This window comes from Tribolium castaneum, chromosome 3 (genome assembly GCF_031307605.1).
Source record: "Tribolium castaneum strain GA2 chromosome 3, icTriCast1.1, whole genome shotgun sequence".
Taxonomy (NCBI): domain Eukaryota; kingdom Metazoa; phylum Arthropoda; class Insecta; order Coleoptera; family Tenebrionidae; genus Tribolium; species Tribolium castaneum.
In genome coordinates this window covers 20627704-20648405 of record NC_087396.1, presented here as the reverse complement: position 1 = coordinate 20648405, position 20702 = coordinate 20627704, and the positions used below count along the sequence as shown (strand labels likewise).

At 33.3% G+C, this 20702-nt stretch overlaps 5 protein-coding genes across 5 annotated transcripts; 2 read left to right on the top strand and 3 right to left on the bottom strand.

Annotated features, from left to right (window-relative positions):
* The first annotated feature begins 5484 nt into the window (after positions 1 to 5484).
* LOC100142049 (hypothetical protein) lies at positions 5485 to 6705 on the top strand. The gene is made up of 3 exons (XM_008201931.3): positions 5485 to 5717; positions 5765 to 6039; positions 6498 to 6705. The coding sequence occupies exons 1-3, from the start codon at positions 5577 to 5579 to the stop codon at positions 6649 to 6651; spliced, it is 570 nt and encodes a 189-aa protein (XP_008200153.1). The 5' UTR covers positions 5485 to 5576; the 3' UTR covers positions 6652 to 6705.
* LOC658082 (calcium and integrin-binding protein 1) lies at positions 6640 to 9126 on the bottom strand. Its single transcript, XM_008201932.3, has 5 exons — positions 8974 to 9126; positions 7213 to 7309; positions 7011 to 7158; positions 6845 to 6966; positions 6640 to 6794 (listed from the first exon to the last, which is right to left on the bottom strand). The coding sequence occupies exons 1-5, from the start codon at positions 9066 to 9068 to the stop codon at positions 6684 to 6686; spliced, it is 573 nt and encodes a 190-aa protein (XP_008200154.1). The 5' UTR covers positions 9069 to 9126; the 3' UTR covers positions 6640 to 6683.
* A 65-nt stretch (positions 9127 to 9191) lies between these two features.
* mi (minus) lies at positions 9192 to 14715 on the bottom strand. The gene is made up of 5 exons (XM_001809183.4): positions 14191 to 14715; positions 12993 to 13551; positions 12661 to 12945; positions 12378 to 12613; positions 9192 to 10057 (listed from the first exon to the last, which is right to left on the bottom strand). Exons 1-5 carry the CDS (start codon positions 14483 to 14485, stop codon positions 9345 to 9347), a joined length of 2088 nt encoding a protein of 695 aa, XP_001809235.1. The 5' UTR covers positions 14486 to 14715; the 3' UTR covers positions 9192 to 9344.
* Positions 14716 to 14836: 121 nt separating this feature from the next.
* On the top strand, positions 14837 to 17873 carry LOC103314847 (myb-like protein X). Its single transcript, XM_008201929.3, has 3 exons — positions 14837 to 15119; positions 15175 to 15602; positions 15658 to 17873. Exons 1-3 carry the CDS (start codon positions 15048 to 15050, stop codon positions 17837 to 17839), a joined length of 2682 nt encoding a protein of 893 aa, XP_008200151.1. The 5' UTR covers positions 14837 to 15047; the 3' UTR covers positions 17840 to 17873.
* LOC657845 (uncharacterized protein) lies at positions 17844 to 20669 on the bottom strand. The gene is made up of 6 exons (XM_008201930.3): positions 19994 to 20669; positions 19791 to 19944; positions 19232 to 19729; positions 18907 to 19136; positions 18197 to 18368; positions 17844 to 18131 (listed from the first exon to the last, which is right to left on the bottom strand). The coding sequence occupies exons 1-6, from the start codon at positions 20601 to 20603 to the stop codon at positions 17864 to 17866; spliced, it is 1932 nt and encodes a 643-aa protein (XP_008200152.1). The 5' UTR covers positions 20604 to 20669; the 3' UTR covers positions 17844 to 17863.
* Between the last annotated feature and the right edge of the window lie 33 nt (positions 20670 to 20702).

Sequence of the window (20702 nt, the reverse complement as noted above, 5' to 3'; positions counted from 1 at the left end):
GTGATGTGTTGAATATAATAGCTTGTGTGCCATATATTATACCGTATTGTGTATCCTTTATTCTGTATAATATTTATTAATGTCGCTTGTTGTAATTTTCCTACAAATTAATTTTTTTTGTTGGTTGTGTTTTTAATTTATTTTTTAGGTTTTGCTACAAATGGTAGCAAATGCAGTATAAAGGTAAGAGCATTTATTTAACGCCAAGTGAAAAAACTTTGATTTTTGTGTACTATTTTTTCATTTCACAAACCAATAATTCTTTTACTCCCTTCATTTTCAAATAATCATTGTTTACCTCATCCTTATATCCTTTTTTCCTGGCAAGAATGCTCTAAACCTCCACGTGGTTCTTGCTGGACAAATTAGTTATTGACTAATTTTTAATTAGTTATTGACTAATTTGACCAATTAGAGCAATCCTTAAATATAACATTGTTGATTGTTTTTTACAGCCGTAAAATTATGTCGCTTGTTGTAATTTTCATGCAAATAAAGATTTTTTCATTGGTGTTGTTTTTAATTTTTTTTAATGCTACAAACGGTAGCCAACGTGGAAGCGATATGAAGGTAGGTCCATTTTATTGCTGTGTCGTATTTATTTATTTCACAAACCAATAATTTCATAAAATTTAATTGCAATTAAAATCTTTAAATGCGGTGTTGAAAAGTGATATTTTGAGTGATACATTTTAAATACAGTAACTAAAAATAAAATCAAACACTCAAATAATTTATTGCCACGTAATAATTTTGTCTTTAATTTCAATGAATGAAAGTGGCTTGCTCAAAATTTAATGCAAATAACCTTTTTTTTTCGGTTTCATTTTTATAATAATTTTTTTTTAATGCTACAAACGGTAGCCAACGTGGAAGCGATATACAGGTACGTCCATTTTATTGTTGTGTCGTATTTATTTATTTCACAAACCAATAATTTCATAAAAGTTGCAATTAAAATCTTTAAATTCGGTGTTGAAAAGTAATATTTTGAGTGACACTTTTTAAATACAGTAACTAAAAATAAAATCAAACACTCAAATAATTTATTGCCACGTAATAATTTTGTCTTTAATTTCAATGAATGAAAGTGGCTTGCTCAAAATTTAATGCAAATAAACATTTTTTTCGGTTTCATTATTATTATTATTTTTTTTAATGCTACAAACGGTAGCCAACGTGGAAGCGATATGAAGGTAGGTGTATTTATTTACTGAAGTTTTGAATTTGAATTGCCACATATTGAAACGTATTGTGTATTTTTTATTTTGTTTAATATTGACAAACGTTGCTTGTTGTAACTTTCATGCAAATAAAGATTTTTTATTGGTGTTGTTTTAATTTTTTAAATGTCTTGCTACAAACAGTAGCCAACGCAGAAGCCATATGAAGGTAGGTGCATTTTTTTGCGTTTTATCTTGTGATGTGTTGAATATAATAGCTTGTGTGCCATATATTATACCGTATTGTGTATCCTTTATTCTGTATAATATTTATTAATGTCGCTTGTTGTAATTTTCCTACAAATTAATTTTTTTTGTTGGTTGTGTTTTTAATTTATTTTTTAGGTTTTGCTACAAATGGTAGCAAATGCAGTATAAAGGTAAGAGCATTTATTTAACGCCAAGTGAAAAAACTTTGATTTTTGTGTACTATTTTTTCATTTCACAAACCAATAATTCTTTTACTCCCTTCATTTTCAAATAATCATTGTTTACCTCATCCTTATATCCTTTTTTCCTGGCAAGAATGCTCTAAACCTCCACGTGGTTCTTGCTGGGCAAATTAGTTATTGACTAATTTTTAATTAGTTATTGACTAATTTGACCAATTAGAGCAATCCTTAAATATAACATTGTTGATTGTTTTTTACAGCCGTAAAATTATGTCGCTTGTTGTAATTTTCATGCAAATAAAGATTTTTTCATTGGTGTTGTTTTTAATTTTTTTTAATGCTACAAACGGTAGCCAACGTGGAAGCGATATACAGGTACGTCCATTATATTGTTGTGTCGTATTTATTTATTTCACAAACCAATAATTTCATAAAAGTTGCAATTAAAATCTTTAAATGCGGAGTTGAAAAGTGATATTTTGAGTGACACTTTTTAAATACAGTAACTAAAAATAAAGTCAAACTCTCAAATAATTTATGCCACGTAATAATTTTGTCTTTAATTTCAATGAATGAAAGTGGCTCGCTCAAAATTTAATGCAAATAAACATTTTTTTTCGGTTTCATTTTTGTTATTATTTTTTTTTAATGCTACAAACTGTAGCCAACGTGGAAGCGATATACAGGTACGTCCATTTTATTGTTGTGTCGTATTTATTTATTTCACAAACCAATAATTTCATAAAAGTTGCAATTAAAATCTTTAAATGCGGAGTTGAAAAGTGATATTTTGAGTGACACTTTTTAAATACAGTAACTAAAAATAAAGTCAAACTCTCAAATAATTTATGCCACGTAATAATTTTGTCTTTAATTTCAATGAATGAAAGTGGCTTGCTCAAAATTTAATGCAAATAAACATTTTTTTTCGGTTTCATTTTTGTTATTATTTTTTTTTAATGCTACAAACTGTAGCCAACGTGGAAGCGATATACAGGTACGTCCATTTTATTGTTGTGTCGTATTTATTTATTTCACAAACCAATAATTTCATAAAAGTTGCAATTAAAATCTTTAAATGCGGAGTTGAAAAGTGATATTTTGAGTGACACTTTTTAAATACAGTAACTAAAAATAAAGTCAAACTCTCAAATAATTTATGCCACGTAATAATTTTGTCTTTAATTTCAATGAATGAAAGTGGCTTGCTCAAAATTTAATGCAAATAAACATTTTTTTTCGGTTTCATTTTTGTTATTATTTTTTTTTAATGCTACAAACGGTAGCCAACGTGGAAGCGATATACAGGTACGTCCATTTTATTGTTGTGTCGTATTTATTTATTTCACAAACCAATAATTTCATAAAAGTTGCAATTAAAATCTTTAAATGCGGAGTTGAAAAGTGATATTTTGAGTGACACTTTTTAAATACAGTAACTAAAAATAAAGTCAAACTCTCAAATAATTTATGCCACGTAATAATTTTGTCTTTAATTTCAATGAATGAAAGTGGCTTGCTCAAAATTTAATGCAAATAAACATTTTTTTTGGTCTCATTTTTATTATTATTATTTTTAATGCTACAAACGGTAGCCAACGTGGAAGCGATATACAGGTACGTCCATTTTATTGTTGTGTCGTATTTATTTATTTCACAAACCAATAATTTCATAAAAGTTGCAATTAAAATCTTTAAATGCGGAGTTGAAAAGTGATATTTTGAGTGACACTTTTTAAATACAGTAACTAAAAATAAAGTCAAACTCTCAAATAATTTATGCCACGTAATAATTTTGTCTTTAATTTCAATGAATGAAAGTGGCTCGCTCAAAATTTAATGCAAATAAACATTTTTTTTCGGTCTCATTTTTATTATTATTATTTTTTTAATGCTACAAACGGTAGCCAACGTGGAAGCGAAATACAGGTACGTCCATTTTATTGCTGTGTCGTATTTATTTATTTCACAAACCAATAATTTCATAAAAGTTGCAATTAAAATCTTTAAATGCGGAGTTGAAAAGTGATATTTTGAGTGACACTTTTTAAATACAGTAACTAAAAATAAAGTCAAACTCTCAAATAATTTATGCCACGTAATAATTTTGTCTTTAATTTCAATGAATGAAAGTGGCTCGCTCAAAATTTAATGCAAATAAACATTTTTTTTCGGTTTCATTTTTGTTATTATTTTTTTTTAATGCTACAAACGGTAGCCAACGTGGAAGCGATATACAGGTACGTCCATTTTATTGTTGTGTCGTATTTATTTATTTCACAAACCAATAATTTCATAAAAGTTGCAATTAAAATCTTTAAATGCGGAGTTGAAAAGTGATATTTTGAGTGACACTTTTTAAATACAGTAACTAAAAATAAAGTCAAACTCTCAAATAATTTATGCCACGTAATAATTTTGTCTTTAATTTCAATGAATGAAAGTGGCTCGCTCAAAATTTAATGCAAATAAACATTTTTTTTCGGTTTCATTTTTGTTATTATTTTTTTTTAATGCTACAAACGGTAGCCAACGTGGAAGCGATATACAGGTACGTCCATTTTATTGTTGTGTCGTATTTATTTATTTCACAAACCAATAATTTCATAAAAGTTGCAATTAAAATCTTTAAATGCGGAGTTGAAAAGTGATATTTTGAGTGACACTTTTTAAATACAGTAACTAAAAATAAAGTCAAACTCTCAAATAATTTATGCCACGTAATAATTTTGTCTTTAATTTCAATGAATGAAAGTGGCTCGCTCAAAATTTAATGCAAATAAACATTTTTTTTCGGTTTCATTTTTGTTATTATTTTTTTTTAATGCTACAAACGGTAGCCAACGTGGAAGCGAAATACAGGTACGTCCATTTTATTGCTGTGTCGTATTTATTTATTTCACAAACCAATAATTTCCTAAAAATTGCAATTAAAATCTTTAAATGCGGAGTTGAAAAGTAATATTTTGAGTGACACTTTTTAAATACAGTAACTAAAAATAAAATCAAACACTCAAATAATTTATTGCCACGTAATAATTTTGTCTTTAATTTCAATGAATGAAAGTGGCTTGCTCAAAATTTAATGCAAATAAACATTTTTTTCGGTTTCATTATTATTATTATTTTTTTTAATGCTACAAACGGTAGCCAACGTGGAAGCGATATGAAGGTAGGTGTATTTATTTACTGAAGTTTTGAATTTGAATTGCCACATATTGAAACGTATTGTGTATTTTTTATTTTGTTTAATATTGACAAACGTTGCTTGTTGTAACTTTCATGCAAATAAAGATTTTTTATTGGTGTTGTTTTAATTTTTTAAATGTCTTGCTACAAACAGTAGCCAACGCAGAAGCCATATGAAGGTAGGTGCATTTTTTTGCGTTTTATCTTGTGATGTGTTGAATATAATAGCTTGTGTGCCATATATTATACCGTATTGTGTATCCTTTATTCTGTATAATATTTATTAATGTCGCTTGTTGTAATTTTCCTACAAATTAATTTTTTTTGTTGGTTGTGTTTTTAATTTATTTTTTAGGTTTTGCTACAAATGGTAGCAAATGCAGTATAAAGGTAAGAGCATTTATTTAACGCCAAGTGAAAAAACTTTGATTTTTGTGTACTATTTTTTCATTTCACAAACCAATAATTCCTTTATTGCCTTCATTTTCAAATAATCATTGTTTACCTCATCCTTATATCCTTTTTTCCTGGCAAGAATGCTCTAAACCTCCACGTGGTTCTTGCTGGACAAATTAGTTATTAATTTGACTAATTAGAGCAATCCTTAAATGAAACAAGTATTGCTGTTTAGTGCGTTTATCACCGATTTTGTATCTATCAGTGATACCAACAATATAAAATCATAAAAAATTGAATCGGTTAAACACCAATAAGTCATTTTGACAATTCATTTTCTCGCATTTTATTCAAAATTGTCAGTGTATTTTCCAAAATGAACCCCACCCATTACCCCCCTGCCATAACGCCCGGTTTCATGGGTGTGAGTCCGCCCCATTCCAGTACCTACAGGGACCCCAATGGCAGCATGTCTTACTTCCAAAATTACAGGAATGAGCACTTATCCAGAATGCATGTGAGGCTTGTCCTTGTAATTTTTTTGGAGAAATATAATCATTCCAGTCTCTTCCGTACGAATGGGGCGATATACACATTGAGTACACCCCCAAGGCCGACATAGCCCTCTTAAACAAAGTCAACAACTTGGACAAATTCATTAGAATGCCTCAGTCACGTTTCACAATGTTGGACGTGGGGCGTCAGAAGGAAATTGATGATTTTTATATGGCTTGTCAGCTGCATCGTGACCAGTATAAGGACCAAGTGGGCAAACTGCATCCTTTGGATTATTTCAAAACTACAGATTATACGTATCAGTGTGCACCAGATCCCACAACGTGAGTTCAAAAATCACAAAGCAAAAAAATCAGGCTAGAATTTTCACGAGAAACAGTCTCGTATTTTTCAAAATGCTGCGAATATGGGGCACAAAGTTGTACAGAATTAAATAATGTCCAAAAAGGCACTCACCTGCAATCGTTAAGCTGTAAAGACGTCTAGAGAAGTTAGGCAGATTAAAAAAATATTGAAATTTTTTTGTATCGATTCAAAAAAAAAAGAAGCGAAAGGTTTTATTTAATATTTATTCAATGGACGATAAACGACGAAAATTTATTTTCTCCGACTTTATTGGTTCTATTTTTTTTCTGTAATCGCGGCATTTTGAAAAGTGAGTTCCGGCGTTAACGTTATTTTAACGCTCGACTTGTTTACAATTTTTTCTGGTTCAGCATTGCTAATAATCACGGAACTAGCGAAAGTTAGTTAAGTCAAAAATCCAATTTCGTTATTTTAGAAAATATCTGCAAAGCCCACGATTCTACGTCAAGTACAAGAGTCCCCAAGTCCTTCCACTTAGTCTGGAGCGAAGCTACAAGAGCCCCTTGTTACCAGAGCGGGCCCTCACTGGCCGTTATGACCCAGTTAGCGACATCAAGTACAAAAGATAGTTTATTGTCGATATAAATGTACAAGAATGTGATTAAAACGCAAATCGGAAAGAATGTGGAAACTCTGACATTTTCCCGACTGCGTGTTCGAATTCCAATTGCCCAATCGTTCCATTCGACTCCAAATCCATCTCTTTCAATAGCTGCAAAAAATCGTAAACAAACAATAAAACAATCGGGTTACAACACACACCACTTGCACAATGTGTTTTTGATCGGGTTTATCAATGCGATTGCCGCTGTTTTGCCAGTCTGTTAACCGGTCCATGACCGTCATCAAATCCCTCTCGCCCACAGCGCCATCTTCGTCGTAATCTGAAAAACGGGTAAATCCCCCAGTATCGAACAGCGAAACTTACCGAAAATTCGGAAAGCCCACGCTGCTTTGACTTTATCGGGGCATTTTTGCGACATCACCGAACACAAATCGAGGATGTCTTCGAATGATAATTTGCCGTCCTTTTCCGAGGAGAACACCTTGTATATCCTCTCTCGGAACGGGTTGTACTGAAACCATTTTTTGGAGATTAGAGATGGGCGTTTTGCCAAATCATTTTTTACCTTGAGTTGTGGAAAAGCCAGTTCCACTTGGTTCACAGAGTAGCGGTGGTTGGTTTGCAGGTTTTCAGAGCCGAAGTTTGAGAAAATTTTATACAATCTTGTGGAAAACATTTATGAACAAATTTGGCTATTAAATAGTAATAAAACGGGCCTTGGGTTTTTACATTTTTTTTCTGTTGTCCTTTACAGTGTGCATTTATGGCTGACCATGAAATTTTTTTCTATAATAAAGACCAGTTTTTTTCAATGAAAATATACTTTCTTCGCGATGTGAGTGTAAGTCTTGGGTTCTTACTTAAATACGAACATGAAACAGAAAATTTTACAACTATTAATTTCGATAGATTTCTTAAGTTTTTGAAATTCTTGAATATCTACAGTCAAGCCTCTTTAACCCGAACCCAAAAATAATATTATATATAATATTAATAATATATATATTTGAGTTTTTCTTTATTTATGTATTTAGTTAAGAAATAAAATTAACTCAGAGCTACGGTCCTTGAAATAAGTAGCTTGGATTACTGAAGGTTGACTGTAGTTCAAACATGGACTAATTTTCCGGAATATTTTAGTAAAAACTTTCGAAAAAATAGTTTTTAACGTAAAAAAATAATGGGCTTGCCAAAAACAACTGCGTTATTGTTTGAAAAACTGTCGAAAAAACGGTCTGTTTAGAAAAAATCTCAAACAAAACAGAATTTAGTTTAAAAACACTATTTCGGAGCACATTTTTACTTCAAAAATGTTCTAAAAGAAGACAAAACCATCATTTTTGACTTCATTTCATTCATTTTAAATGACAAAACAAAAAATAATATAATTACCAAAAAAATTATGATGTTTCAAAACAAAACCTATTTTTCAACAAAATTCATTAATTTTTTGGAGAGGAAATCACGGTATCATGCAAAAATGTTTAAAAAAAAGCAAAATCAATGTCACATTTCTGATCAGACAGTAAAATCTTATAAAAAAAATAAAATTGTGAGTTAAAACATGCTTGGACGTTGAAAATGAAAAAATAACACAGTTTTTTTTACCATGTTTTTTAACGTTACTGTGGTTCAAAACCAACTAAAATCAAATGAATACAAACAAAACATAAAATATTATTAAATTTCATGTTGATAATTTCGTGATTTTTCGTCCAACTTGAGCAAACGTAAACATGTTTAGCTTGTTTACTTGTATTAAACGCTGGAAAAGACAAATAATGTGTAATTATTGCCTTAATTTAGAGATTTTTCAACCTGTTTTAGCAAAAGCTCACACAAAAAAACGTATTTTTGACGAAATTCTTGTATAAATTAGAGATCATTTCAAAACCGAAATAATCGAATGAAAGAGTTAAAAATATCATCAATTTTAGTGATATAGTTAGAAAAATACTTAGTGCCGATTTACAAAATGCTCAACTAAAATGTAATGCCTTTTAAAAAAGTAATTTCCTGAATAAGAGAGTCTGATTGAAGTAATTAGGTCACATGATCGCTTAATCAGGCATTTAATTGGCATTTAAATTAATGACGCTCCTATAAATCCAACCTTTAAGTTTGTTCCATATCTCAAGGTTATTTTTGGTAGCAAAACAAAAAAAAAATAACTTGAAGGGCTTCCTATACAAAAACTAGGTTTGACAAAATTCTTACGGTTGTAATTTGGAAAACGCATAAGCGTTAATTTTCAAGTAAAAAAACTGTAAAAATCCAAGCCTTTCTATTCAAGATAAGGTCAAAAAATAGGTAACTCGGGACTTACCTCAGAATTTCTGCTTTGCTTAAGTAGGTCAACATTGAATACTCGTCCAAAATATCCTCGGTTAACATTGAAAAACTACTTGTGGCCGACCCCATTGTTGGCACTTTTGTGATAAAACAAAACTTTTCTTTCTCAACTTTATAATGGATGAGATTAGATAAGGTCGATAAGGATTGCAATTTCCTATGACTAAATGTTTGTAAAAAAACACACACAAAAACAATTTATTTATTTATTTGTTTAAACCTTACAAAGTACAGTAAACATAAGGTCGCAGACTTATAAAACATTATCCTATCCAAACCCTACGTAGTGTGCATCAATTATTGCACTGCAATTCGAAAAAAAAATCCTAGACCTAAAAAACCAAACTACGTGTCTTTTTCTTCAAAAGAAATGACTTTTTTAATCCTCTCAATCCTATTGCTGCTCAGGAACCTCGTCTTAGGCCCTGGAACATCCCTCTTTTTCTCCACACTCTCCACATTCGACCTGTCAACCAAAATATTCTCCTTATCCGAGCCTTCGTCCTTCCTCAACCCGTGAAACTCCTCAATCCCTATATACCCTTGCGGTTTTTGGTTCTTCATCCTGCTCTTAACGTACTCGTTCACAATCTCGTCCACAGTCTTCCCTTTGACCACCGCAAACGAGTGATGCCGCGCAATCCTGAACATTTTTTCGGTCGTTCGGCCCTCGAATTTCAAGCCCGGCAAAAATTTACGCGTAACTCTGGCCAAAACCGACGCGAAAACTTTATACTGGGGATGAGTGGGCGTCACGTTTTGCAGTCTCAATGACTCGTAAACGGCCCATTGGAGCTTTTTCTTGTGCTGATCGCTCAGTTCCTCCGATTTGGAGCTGTTTAAAGTGTCGCTTAGAGAGCGATTAAAGCATGGTTTTGGCTCGGGTTTTATTAAATTTAGTGACGAGCTTCGAGGCAGTTTCGAGGCGTTGCCTTCGTCGAAATCGATGCGTTTTCGTTTGCCGATTTTAAACGGCGATTTTTTCGGCGAGTGTTTAAGTGGAGATGAGAACAGTGCTCTCTTTGTGGACTTTTTCTCAATGGGGCCGCTAAATGACCCTGTAATGTGTGGCGTTTACACAGCGGATCGAAAAAACTAAACGTGTCAAGAATGTTTTTTGAAGCAAACTGTTTTTTAACTGATTTTAAAAATTCTCACTTCACAGATAGATAAAGAACAATTTACAAATATTTTCAATTCACTCGTTTGGTTAATTACCCAGAACAATGTAATCTTGGATTAAATTTAATGTTTTTACCGAGTACCGATCTGGTCAGCTGGAATCGGTATTACTGGTTGCATATTTATGGAAATGCAAGAATTCACTATTGAGTCACTCTGTACATATTAACATAAGAATTAAAAGCTACATGTAAAAATGCAAAAAATAAAAAATCTCCATCCATACTTTTGTATCAATTTTTTTAAATAATAATGGACTCTACCAACTCGCTGGGATATCCTGTATATTATAGTTATTAGTTAAGATCAAATAAAAACGAGTCAAAACGTTTAAATTGTTTTATTGTGGCACTTGTTGCATTTAAATACGTAACTTTCTTCGATTCTTTGCTTAAAACAAAAACAAAAATTACAAATTATTCGCCTAAAAACGAGCCAAGTCGCCCGAAAATATATCGTCTTCTTATACTTCCACTTGTCTCGTTTAAAAATATATTTTTAAGGATTCCTCGCTGAAAATCGAGCTAAAGCGCCTGGGAATACCCGAATTCCCTTATTTTGACATTTGATTCGTTTATATAATTTGATTTCCAATAGTTCCTGGTTTAAAGACGTGCCAACTTATTTGAGAAGAGCTCGTTTAAGTGTTTAAATGAGTTGTTAATGAATCGTTTGATTCACATCGTGATGATTTGTAAAAATCTAGTTGCTTGAGAAAAAATCTGACTTCATTTTTTGTGCTTACTGATCGTCTTTTATCATCAGACGAGAGTTTGGCCGACACTTTTAAATCACCTTGTAGAACGAATGATATTTTCAATTTCCGTTAAAACGTAAAACACGTAAAATAAGTTGTCAATGCCTTTATAAATGACTTAAAAAATATTTTTCACTTACGATACGAATGTTTGTGTTGGCTGTGAAATTTTACTTTGAACCACTGCCAGAGTAGTACAGATATTTATTGGCTGTAAATTTCTAGGACACTTTAGTATTTTTTTTTTCAAAATTTCGTTTAATTATCGAAATCAATATGGAATTACTGAAATTGTTTTAGAATTACGCTAATTTGTAGCTGCAAAAATTAGGATGTTTTTTTGGGAAACAAAATTTGCTTGTGAAGGACTTGCTCGTATCTTAAAAAAAAGGTTTTGTAAAACTAGATTTTTCTGAATATTTAGAAAGATCTTTACTTCTAGTATCTATCTCCAGAAAGTATTTTCATTTGTTAAAATTGGCTTTATCTAAATTCCTTGATAACTTTTAAATTACCCCAAATTTGTATACAGAGTTCCAAATATTATTACCTACTCTGCCCGGTAAAATCATTTATCATTTTTAAAAACTGTAAATGTAAACTGATCGAATACAGTTAGAAAAATTATTGAATTAAAAAAAATTCAACAGCAATAAAAATATCATAAAATTTTTCGTATAATTTGAATATCCCTAACTCAAAAAAAAACAAAAAAAAACGGACAGAATCAGCTTTTAACTAATAATTACCTAAAAACAAAGTCAATTATTATAGAAGCCTCAGATTGATCAAATTTTCAAAATAAAAAAACTTTATGAAAAAACTACTCATAACATGCCATCTATCGCTTCTAATAATAATTAATAAGTCGAAACAGTATGTTAGCCGGTTTCCGAGGCTTTCTATGTGATTTCTAAACACTCGTTCTTCAAGCCGCTCAACTTCACAAAAACTACATTATGTGAATAGTTTTTGTAACCATTCAGAATTCAAAAAATTCGTTTTTTTAAACTCACCCAATAAAGATTTATGCACTTTTCTATGTCCTAAGAACTTTAAAAAATGCGAGAAAGGTCATTTGGATCGATTTTGTATTTTTTTATCTTTTCAAAATCTTGGGCGTTTGGTAAACTTAATAACGCCAATATTGAATTTTATTCCCCAGTTGTTGATAACTAGACACTGGAGGCAGTGATCCAAATTTGTTAAGCAAAACCGTATCAGATTTCAGTGTCGCAAATGCTTTTAATTCTGTTAATAAAAACCGATATTCTTGCGAAAATTGTAGATAGACGATAGAGGTAATAATAGACAAAAAATTGACGCCCTGATCTCAGTTACCGATTTTTTTTCGGTAAAATAAATTTTTAAAAACGACTTAAGCCAAATAGCAAAACCAAAAATCTCTGATGATTTGACACTTCTCATAAGAAACTTACCTATGTCCCTATCGTTGCCAAACAGCGACCTCTTAAAGCTCAAAACCGACTGATCTGAGGCACAGCTCGAAAAACTCGAATTCGAATTTTCAAACTCTCCCGTCATTTGTCTAAACCTCATCGCCAACTTCTTCTTCGCTGAACTACTAGGCGTCATTTTCTTAATTTTAAACGGACTCTTTGACGGTGTTTTCCTCGGACTCTTCCTGGGACTTTTCCTCAACGAACTCAGTTTCCTATCACAACAACATTATTCACTTTAATAAACAATAAAGAAACAAACCTAGCATCGATCATAATTTGCCTGGCACGTGACCCGAGAATCGCCGAACTGCTACCCGACTGCAGATTCGAGCTGGAAAAGGTGATCCGGCGCCTCGCCAAGTGGCTCAAACGTCGGCCTGGCGACTTGGAGCCCCACTTGGGTTTGGCCATTTTGCGCTTTTGCAAATTCGACGGATTCGATTCGAAAACAGTGCACGAAGACTGGGTCTCGGCACCAACATAACGCTCGGCGTATTTAAGGCACAAGTGTTCGAACTCTTCGGATACTTTGCTGCGGTTGTGACTGCAAAAATAAATTAGAAAAATTGACACTGAAGTGAATAATCATACTGTAGTCCCAACTGTCTGGCTTGTAAGATTCGAGGCCAGGTCGTGTTGACATTATCGTTAATCAGCAACGAGTTGCACTCACTGGTGACCGTACTGGACGTTTTCCAAAACAAGTGTTTATTTTCCTCGATTTTGTCAAGCATTTCCGCGACGGTCATTTGTATGATTGTGACACTGGGCGGTGGGTGGACCCCATTTAACGAACTTTGCACTTTTCTCAACAGTTTTAAGTCCTTGCTGCAGTGATTTTCCTTTGGGGTGTCTTTCGGTGTTATTTTCGATGGCATTACAGACTTTAAAACTTCTTCTTCTTCGGCGAATAAGTCGGGGCTGGTGTCGGCAGTGATTCGATTTTGGTACAGTTTTTGTGGAGTTATTGTTGGAACGTTTTCTTTACTGGCAAGGTGAACTTTGCCAGTCACTTGGTTTTGGTCGTATGTGTTTGTCACGTTTGCGAGCACTTTATGCGAGAATGATTTGGTGGGAGTTGTGGTGAAACTGTCGCTGGTTTCTTTGGAACTGTTGAAGACTGAACAAGTGTCGATGTTTTCCTTGTTTTCTGCACACAAACCAGAAGAGAATTATTCGATGGCAACAGGCGATTTGTTTAGGAATGAAGGGGCTAAAGCTAATTACTAAACTAATGGTTCGAGTTCTTGGAAGCCATAAAATAATAATTTTCACCCCTGTTATCATTACATGACAAATATTTTGATCTCCAAAGTTTGTCTTATTCAATAACAAAGAATTCCATACTTTGTTATTTCTACTACTCAAAAAAAATACAAGATATTCTAAGTTTCACTGTCCCTCAAAGAATAAATACTTAGTTGAAAACAAATTTTTATAGAAGCGAAAAGCAAAAAACTAACTAACAAAGTGTCTAAAAAATATCACACAAAGAAAAGACCTGGCCAAAAAAAAATTTCTTACATAAAACAAGCCGTCAAAAATTTGCATATAAGTAAAAAATCAAATTAATAAGAAAAATCATAAGAAATTTTGCCCCAAAAAATAACGATGAAAATAAATACAACATAAAAATCTTGGTAGGTCATGAGTTTTTGTGAAATGCAAGTGGGGCTATTGTTAGTTATGCTGCCAAGTTTATTAGGTAACTGGTTGCTTGTTAAGCAATTTTCGCAATTATTTGTGTTACAAATTAAGCAAATATTTAGCAATAAATGAATCAGCTTACCATCACAGTCCCAGATGATTGGTGGCACTGGTGGGATTACAAAGGACGTGTCTGAAGCCTCAGAGTCCTCGAACCCACTAAAGTGTGTTCTAACACTTTCTTGTGAACTATTTATCACAGAATCAAACGAATTGTTGATAACAAGGGGCTTCTCAAGCAAAGCATCTTCATTCAAATAATCGAGTTCTGCACTGGCTTTTGCCTTAAAGCCGCTTTCCGATAACGAATCGAAATTTGATTCTTGATTATGCGAAACGTAACCACTATCGTTATCCATAATTAAAGCATAATCCATTTTAATTTCATTTACACTTAAATTAACCTAATTATTTGTGTTTGTATTTTTGAATGAAAATCAACACTAACTCAACTAAATATTAAAGCACTTAATTTACTTGAATTTCCGTAATCACCACATTGTTGGTTTAGTCAAAATTTTTGAAATTTTCAGAAATTCGTTGCAGGGCAGATGCACACCACCATCCCACAAAATCAAAACGGCTGACGAAGCAATGCAACATAAAATAGCGTCATCTTTGTCTAACTTTCAGTCAGGCATAAATCCATCTCATTTCCCCCATTGATACGAAACATCAACTCAGTGCGCATGTCGCAAACGTCATCAAAATTTGCGCCACAATTAAATTATCACACGTTTAAAATGCCACTGTGTTTGTTTAAGATTTTGTTCGTGTGAAATTACATTAAAAACGGGCAGTTGCACATTTTTATGTCAAAAAATAGGAAATATAAATTTTTGGTTTTGACAAAAAGACAGATGTCGCTGCGCTCACTTAACCTCAAAATTTTGTTTACTGTCTGCAATTTTGAAAGGTTCAATTTTTTGTTTAAAAAATATGGAAAGTGACAAAAGTGACATTTATGACAATTTGCCACCCACTATCGACTTATCTGACGAAGTTGATAAGGTAACAAAACACATGGAAAGTCCTAACCTATTCTATTGCAATTTATTCAATTCAGCTACAGCAACAAAACAATCAACTTGTGGATCACATCAAGTCATTGGAGGCCGATATCGAAAAACTATGTGCAACAATAAGGGAAATGAAAAAGACGCAAGACAACTTGTCGAAAAATATATCAGAACTGTTCAAAACCGCCAAAACTGAGATTGAGAGAAAGGACAGGATTATCAGTGATTTGAGGGCAGAGTTGGATCGTTTCAAGTCTGTGAAAAAGCCCAGTTTTCCTTTCAAACGTGAGAGGGATAACAGCCCCAGTGTTCATAAATTTGTGGAAGAACCAGCTCCCAAAAAAGTGAGGACTGAACGTGACGTTAAAAAGAGGCCAAGAAGTCGTTCGCGGTCTAGAGACAGGTCTAAGTATTCCCATAAAGAAAACAGCAAAAGCCATCATAATCGAGACTTGCATAAGAAGCACTCAAATAGGTATTTTTTCTTTGGTAAAAAATTGCATATTTTACAAATCTTTGCAATTTTGTAGCGAAATTAACCACAAAACGCCATCCACTAAAGCGAGACATGAAAGTACCGAAAAAAGAAAGGAAGACAAAGAAGCAAAAAGCACAAAAGATGGAGCTGCAAAAGAAATTAAGAAAATAGAGAAGAGTGACAAGCAAGAAAAGAAATTTGAGGAAAATAATAACAAACGTTTAATGGTAAAAATTGATAAAATAAATGCAAGTGAAGTCGAAATCGTGACAAGTAACAGAAATACAGAAGAGAAAAACAGGGATGATAAGCAAGAAAAGAAGGTGGAAGAGGATTTGAAGAAAACGGAAGAAAGCAAGGCGCAAAATACAAAAGGAGAGAAAAACAGTGAAGAAAATATTAAAAAGAGTCTAAGTGAAAAAAACGTAAATAACGTGGAAGTGGAAACATTAGAGAACAAAACAAAGACACCGACAATTGAAGACAAAACAATAAGTGAATTGAAAGTTGCAGAAGAAATGAAAGTACAGAAGAATGAGAATCAAGAAGAAACAAGTTCCAATAATACAAAAAATACAGATGAGAAAAACATTAGCTTACAAGAAAATATTAAAAAAAAATCCACGGTAAAAGTTCACAAAAACACATCATCTCGTAATGAGGAAGTAAAAAAATCAAAGATCCAAACAAAACCGAAAATTGCGGAAGAAATGAAAATAAAGCAAAATGAAAATCAAACAGGTTCCGATAATATAAATGATTCTGGACAAAAAATTGCCTCACAAGAAAATACTAAAAAAAGTGCTATTGCAAAAGTTTACAAAAACATATCGTGTAATGTGGAAGTAAGAAAATCAAAGCCCCATGCAGATAAACCGAAAATTGTGGACGTAACAACTGAGTTAAAGGTTGCAGAAGGAGAAACGCAAGTAAAGAAAAATGAGAATCAAACAGAAGAAACAACTTGCAATAACACAAATGCGAAAAAAATTGACGCGCAAGAAAATATTCCAAAAAATTTGAGCGTGGAAATAAAAAAATCAAAGGTCAAAGCAAATAAACCGAAAACTGAGGACGTAATTAAAAGTGAGTTAAAGGTTGCTGAAGAAACGCAAGACAAGAAAAATGCGAATCAAACCGAAGAACCAAGTTGTAATAACACAAATGAGAAAAAAATTGAGGTGCAAGAAAGTATCCCAACAAATTTGAGTGTGGAAATAAAAAAATCAAAGGTCAAAGCAAATAAACCGAAAACTGAAGACGTAACTACAAGCGAGTTAAAGGTTGCTGAAGAAACGCAAGTACAGAAAAATGAGAATCAAACAGAAGAGCCAAGTTGTAATAACATAAATGAGAAAAAAATTTACTTGCAAGAAAATATTCCAAAAGATGTGAGTGTGGAAATAAAAAAATCAAAGATCAAAGCAAATAAGCCGAAAATTGAGGATGTGACCACCAAATTAAAACAAAAATTGGGCGACGGAGCACAAAATGAGGCGGTTTTTTGCGTTTTGAATGATTTAAACATTAGTAGCGAATCTGTTGATGAAAAAATGAATTGCTTCGCAACGCCAGAATTTACGGATAACACCGTGATTGCGAAAGAATTGGATAATACTCAAACCGACAAGAAAGAAACAATAATTGTGGACCTAACTTTGGATCACACTGAGGAAGAAATACCAGCTAAGGAGTGTAAGAAAAGCACAGAAAAGGCCAAAGTTGTGACAGGATCGAAGAAAATCAAAGACAGTGCTCCGAGAAAAAGGCATTCCACTGGCAAGAAAGAGAAAACGGAGGAAGACACAGTCCATAAAAAAGAGATAAAGGAGAAAAGGCTTTCAGGTGGAAAGGAAAAACCGGAATCAAGTCGTATTTTACGAAGCGCCACGAAGAAGAAATCCAATGAAAACATCCAAGTGCCTGGGGAAAATCATGCAAAAGAGAAAACTTTGTGCCCTTCCGATTTATTCAACAGTGATGGTTGTGTTAACCTAACGGACGAAGGGGAAATACCCATTTTACACATATCGGACCCGGAAAACCCCCAAAACGAGCAACAATGTACTTCAACGCCTGTCAGGCCAACGCCTCTAGAAATGCAATTTTTGGAAGACTTGCATCTTTCGATAAGTGGGGATAAAGTGTCGGAAACAAATAACGGTGAACAGAAAACTCCCAATACGTCTTCCGCGAAGAAACGGCGCAGGGTCGTTGTTACCATGATTGATTAATCCATTTTATTGTAATAAAAACTTTTATTTTGGATTGTTCGCAGTTTTTTTAGGTTTGTAAAGTGGTATCCGCTTTTTCGACTTCAATTCTTTCTCTACAGCGTTTTTCACAGTTTGTAGAGCCGATTCGTTGGTTTCCAAATTTGGGGAAAATTCGCCGGAAATAAGCGGATATTTTCCGCTAAAACCCTTCGGGAAAATGGGTTTGGTGAGAAGGGCAGTTAACTGTTTTCTCTTAACGTCTGCGAGCTTTTTCTGTGACGAAATTTCGTCAGAATCGAATTTTTTTGAACTGATTTTTGTGTTAAGGAAGTGATGTATGCAGTTGCGATTTCAGAATTGTTATTTAAAGGATACAAATCATCGACGATAATATCCATTTCTTTAGCCGCTTTACGCAACCACCCTTCCTCCGAATTTCCCTTCCGTATCTGTAATTCTAATTTGTCCAGTTCTCGTGCTAAATTCACTCGCTGTTTGACGGCTTTTAAATACTCTTCCTGTACCGGAAAAATCGGCAAATCTTCACCTGTAACAATTCACAAAATTGCAATAAATTATTTCACAGCCCAACAAAATAAATCAGTTATTATCTCATTAATTAGATGATTTAATTTTATTAATCGTATTTCTTAAGAAATCTAATAGAGGTTTATTTGTTTAATTTTTTGAATAATACAAATATTGTACAGGATTGCATTTCTGTAAAAAATATGGATACAAAAAACTAGTCACAGTTGTTGGAATTTCTTTAAATTTGATGTATTTTTTTATTTTTCTCTTCAAATTGTTTTATCACATTACTACAATCTTTTCATTGGCTGCTTCTTTTGATTGTTGTTCTGATAGTTTTTAGATTTTTTTACCTTAAATGTGTGATTCAGTTTTCATATCATCATTAATTTTTCCGTATTCAATTTTTAGTTTTATCATAAATCATCATTTGTTACAACATTTTTTTTTCATGAGATTTAAACGTTAACCTTTTTCATAAAGATAGTTCATAAAAAATGATTTTTATTTTATAGAATTAGCAGTTTTACCGCCGAAACCAAAACGTCACTTACTTCTATTCAAAGTTTTGCAGATTTTTATGTAGTTCTGTATTTCCGAAGGCTCCATTAAAACTACAGTGAGACCTTGCTGAGTCGCACGAGCTGTGCGCCCAGACCTATGAACATAACTCTCACTTGTTCTGGGTGTCTGATAATGCAAAACATGCTCGATTTTCGGAATATCCAAGCCTCTAGCTGCCACATCAGTGGCCACCAAAATTCCGTGTTCATCGTCCCTAAAACTATTAAAAAATTACAGTATTAATATTAAACATTTTTTAATTTTTGTTAACATGGGCAAAAAAATTAAAAATAAACATTTTTCACAATATTTTACCGTTCCAAATTTTTCAAACGCTGTCTCTGCTGCATGGACGCGTGAAGGGGCAAAGGCCGACACCCCAAAATGCCCAACAAATTCGCCAAACGTCGCACACATCCGATCGAATTACAAAAAATCAAAGTCCTGCCTGGATGCTTCTGCAGGAAATAATACACGTAATAGTCCTTCTCCTCAATCCCGCAACTGATTCGGCTTTCGGTTAAAGTCGCCGGTGTGTTTCCACCTTGACTTATGTCCACAATTTTCGGGTTTTTTATGCCCAAATCGGTCATAATCCTGCTAAGTTTTTGTTGCGGTGTCATTTTCGAAACCTTTGATTTATTGAAGCGGTATTTCGGCAAATCGTGTACTAGAGTGAGCGTTGCAGAAAAAACGAAATTTTGTCTTTGTTTCGCTCTTGTTTTATCAAGGTTGAGACGTTCTAATATGTTGTGCAGCTCCTCAAAGTGGCCCTTTTCAAGCATTCGGTCCGTTTCGTCAATTGCTAAATATCTGTAAAAATATTTAATAAATGAGTATGAAATTTTGTTGAAAAAACTCGACTTTTATTCACCTAATATCGTTTATTTGCGACAAATGTTCATTGCCTTGTTGGATTAATTCCCACAAACGGCCTGGAGTTGCGACCACAATTTCTGGTCTCTTACTCAAAATTCGCTCCTGTTTTACGGCAGCCATGCCCCCAAGAACCACCGCAATATTTATATCTATTGAAAAAAAATTAATAAGTCGTTATTAGTATTGATTCAAAAATACCTGTAAATTTTACAATGGCTTTTAAGTGGTCTCGCACTTGCACCGCCAGTTCCCTTGTCGGTGTCAAGACAAGTGCATACAATTTTTTATCCGAGTTTCCCACAACTTTACTTTTTTCGTTCAAAATTCCGGCCACAATTGGCAAACCAAACGCAAGCGTTTTCCCACTTCCCGTCTCCGCAGCCCCCACAATGTCCCTGCGCCCCAAAACGGCCGCAGGTAACGAAAGCGACTGAATCAGCGTTGGTTCGTTAAAACCTTGCAAAACGAGCGCCTTGATAATTGAGTCAGGCAACCCGAAGTTACTCCACACTAGATAACTGTCCGATTTTTGGATTTTTTCGTTAATTTCAACGCGCGTCTCAACACTACTGCCCTGTTTCGAGGGCGTTAGAGCCACGGAAGACACTTTCCGTTTTTTCTTGGCCGGTTTTTCAACCACGACAGGGCTTTTATGCTTCTTGGAAATCTTGGAGCGGTTTATCTTTCTTGGTTTTTCCAAATTTACCAAACCGTAATCTGTACATTCCTCGAACGCGACTAAACCCTCGGAATTGAGATTCGGGTCTTCCACAGGGACTGGTTTCCAATTTATTTTGTTTTTAACCATTTTACATAAAAAATTCTAACCACACTTTTATGACATGTGATAACATAAACGTAACCTCAATAACCATTTAAGTTGGCAGGCTTGTTTAAATAAAACCAC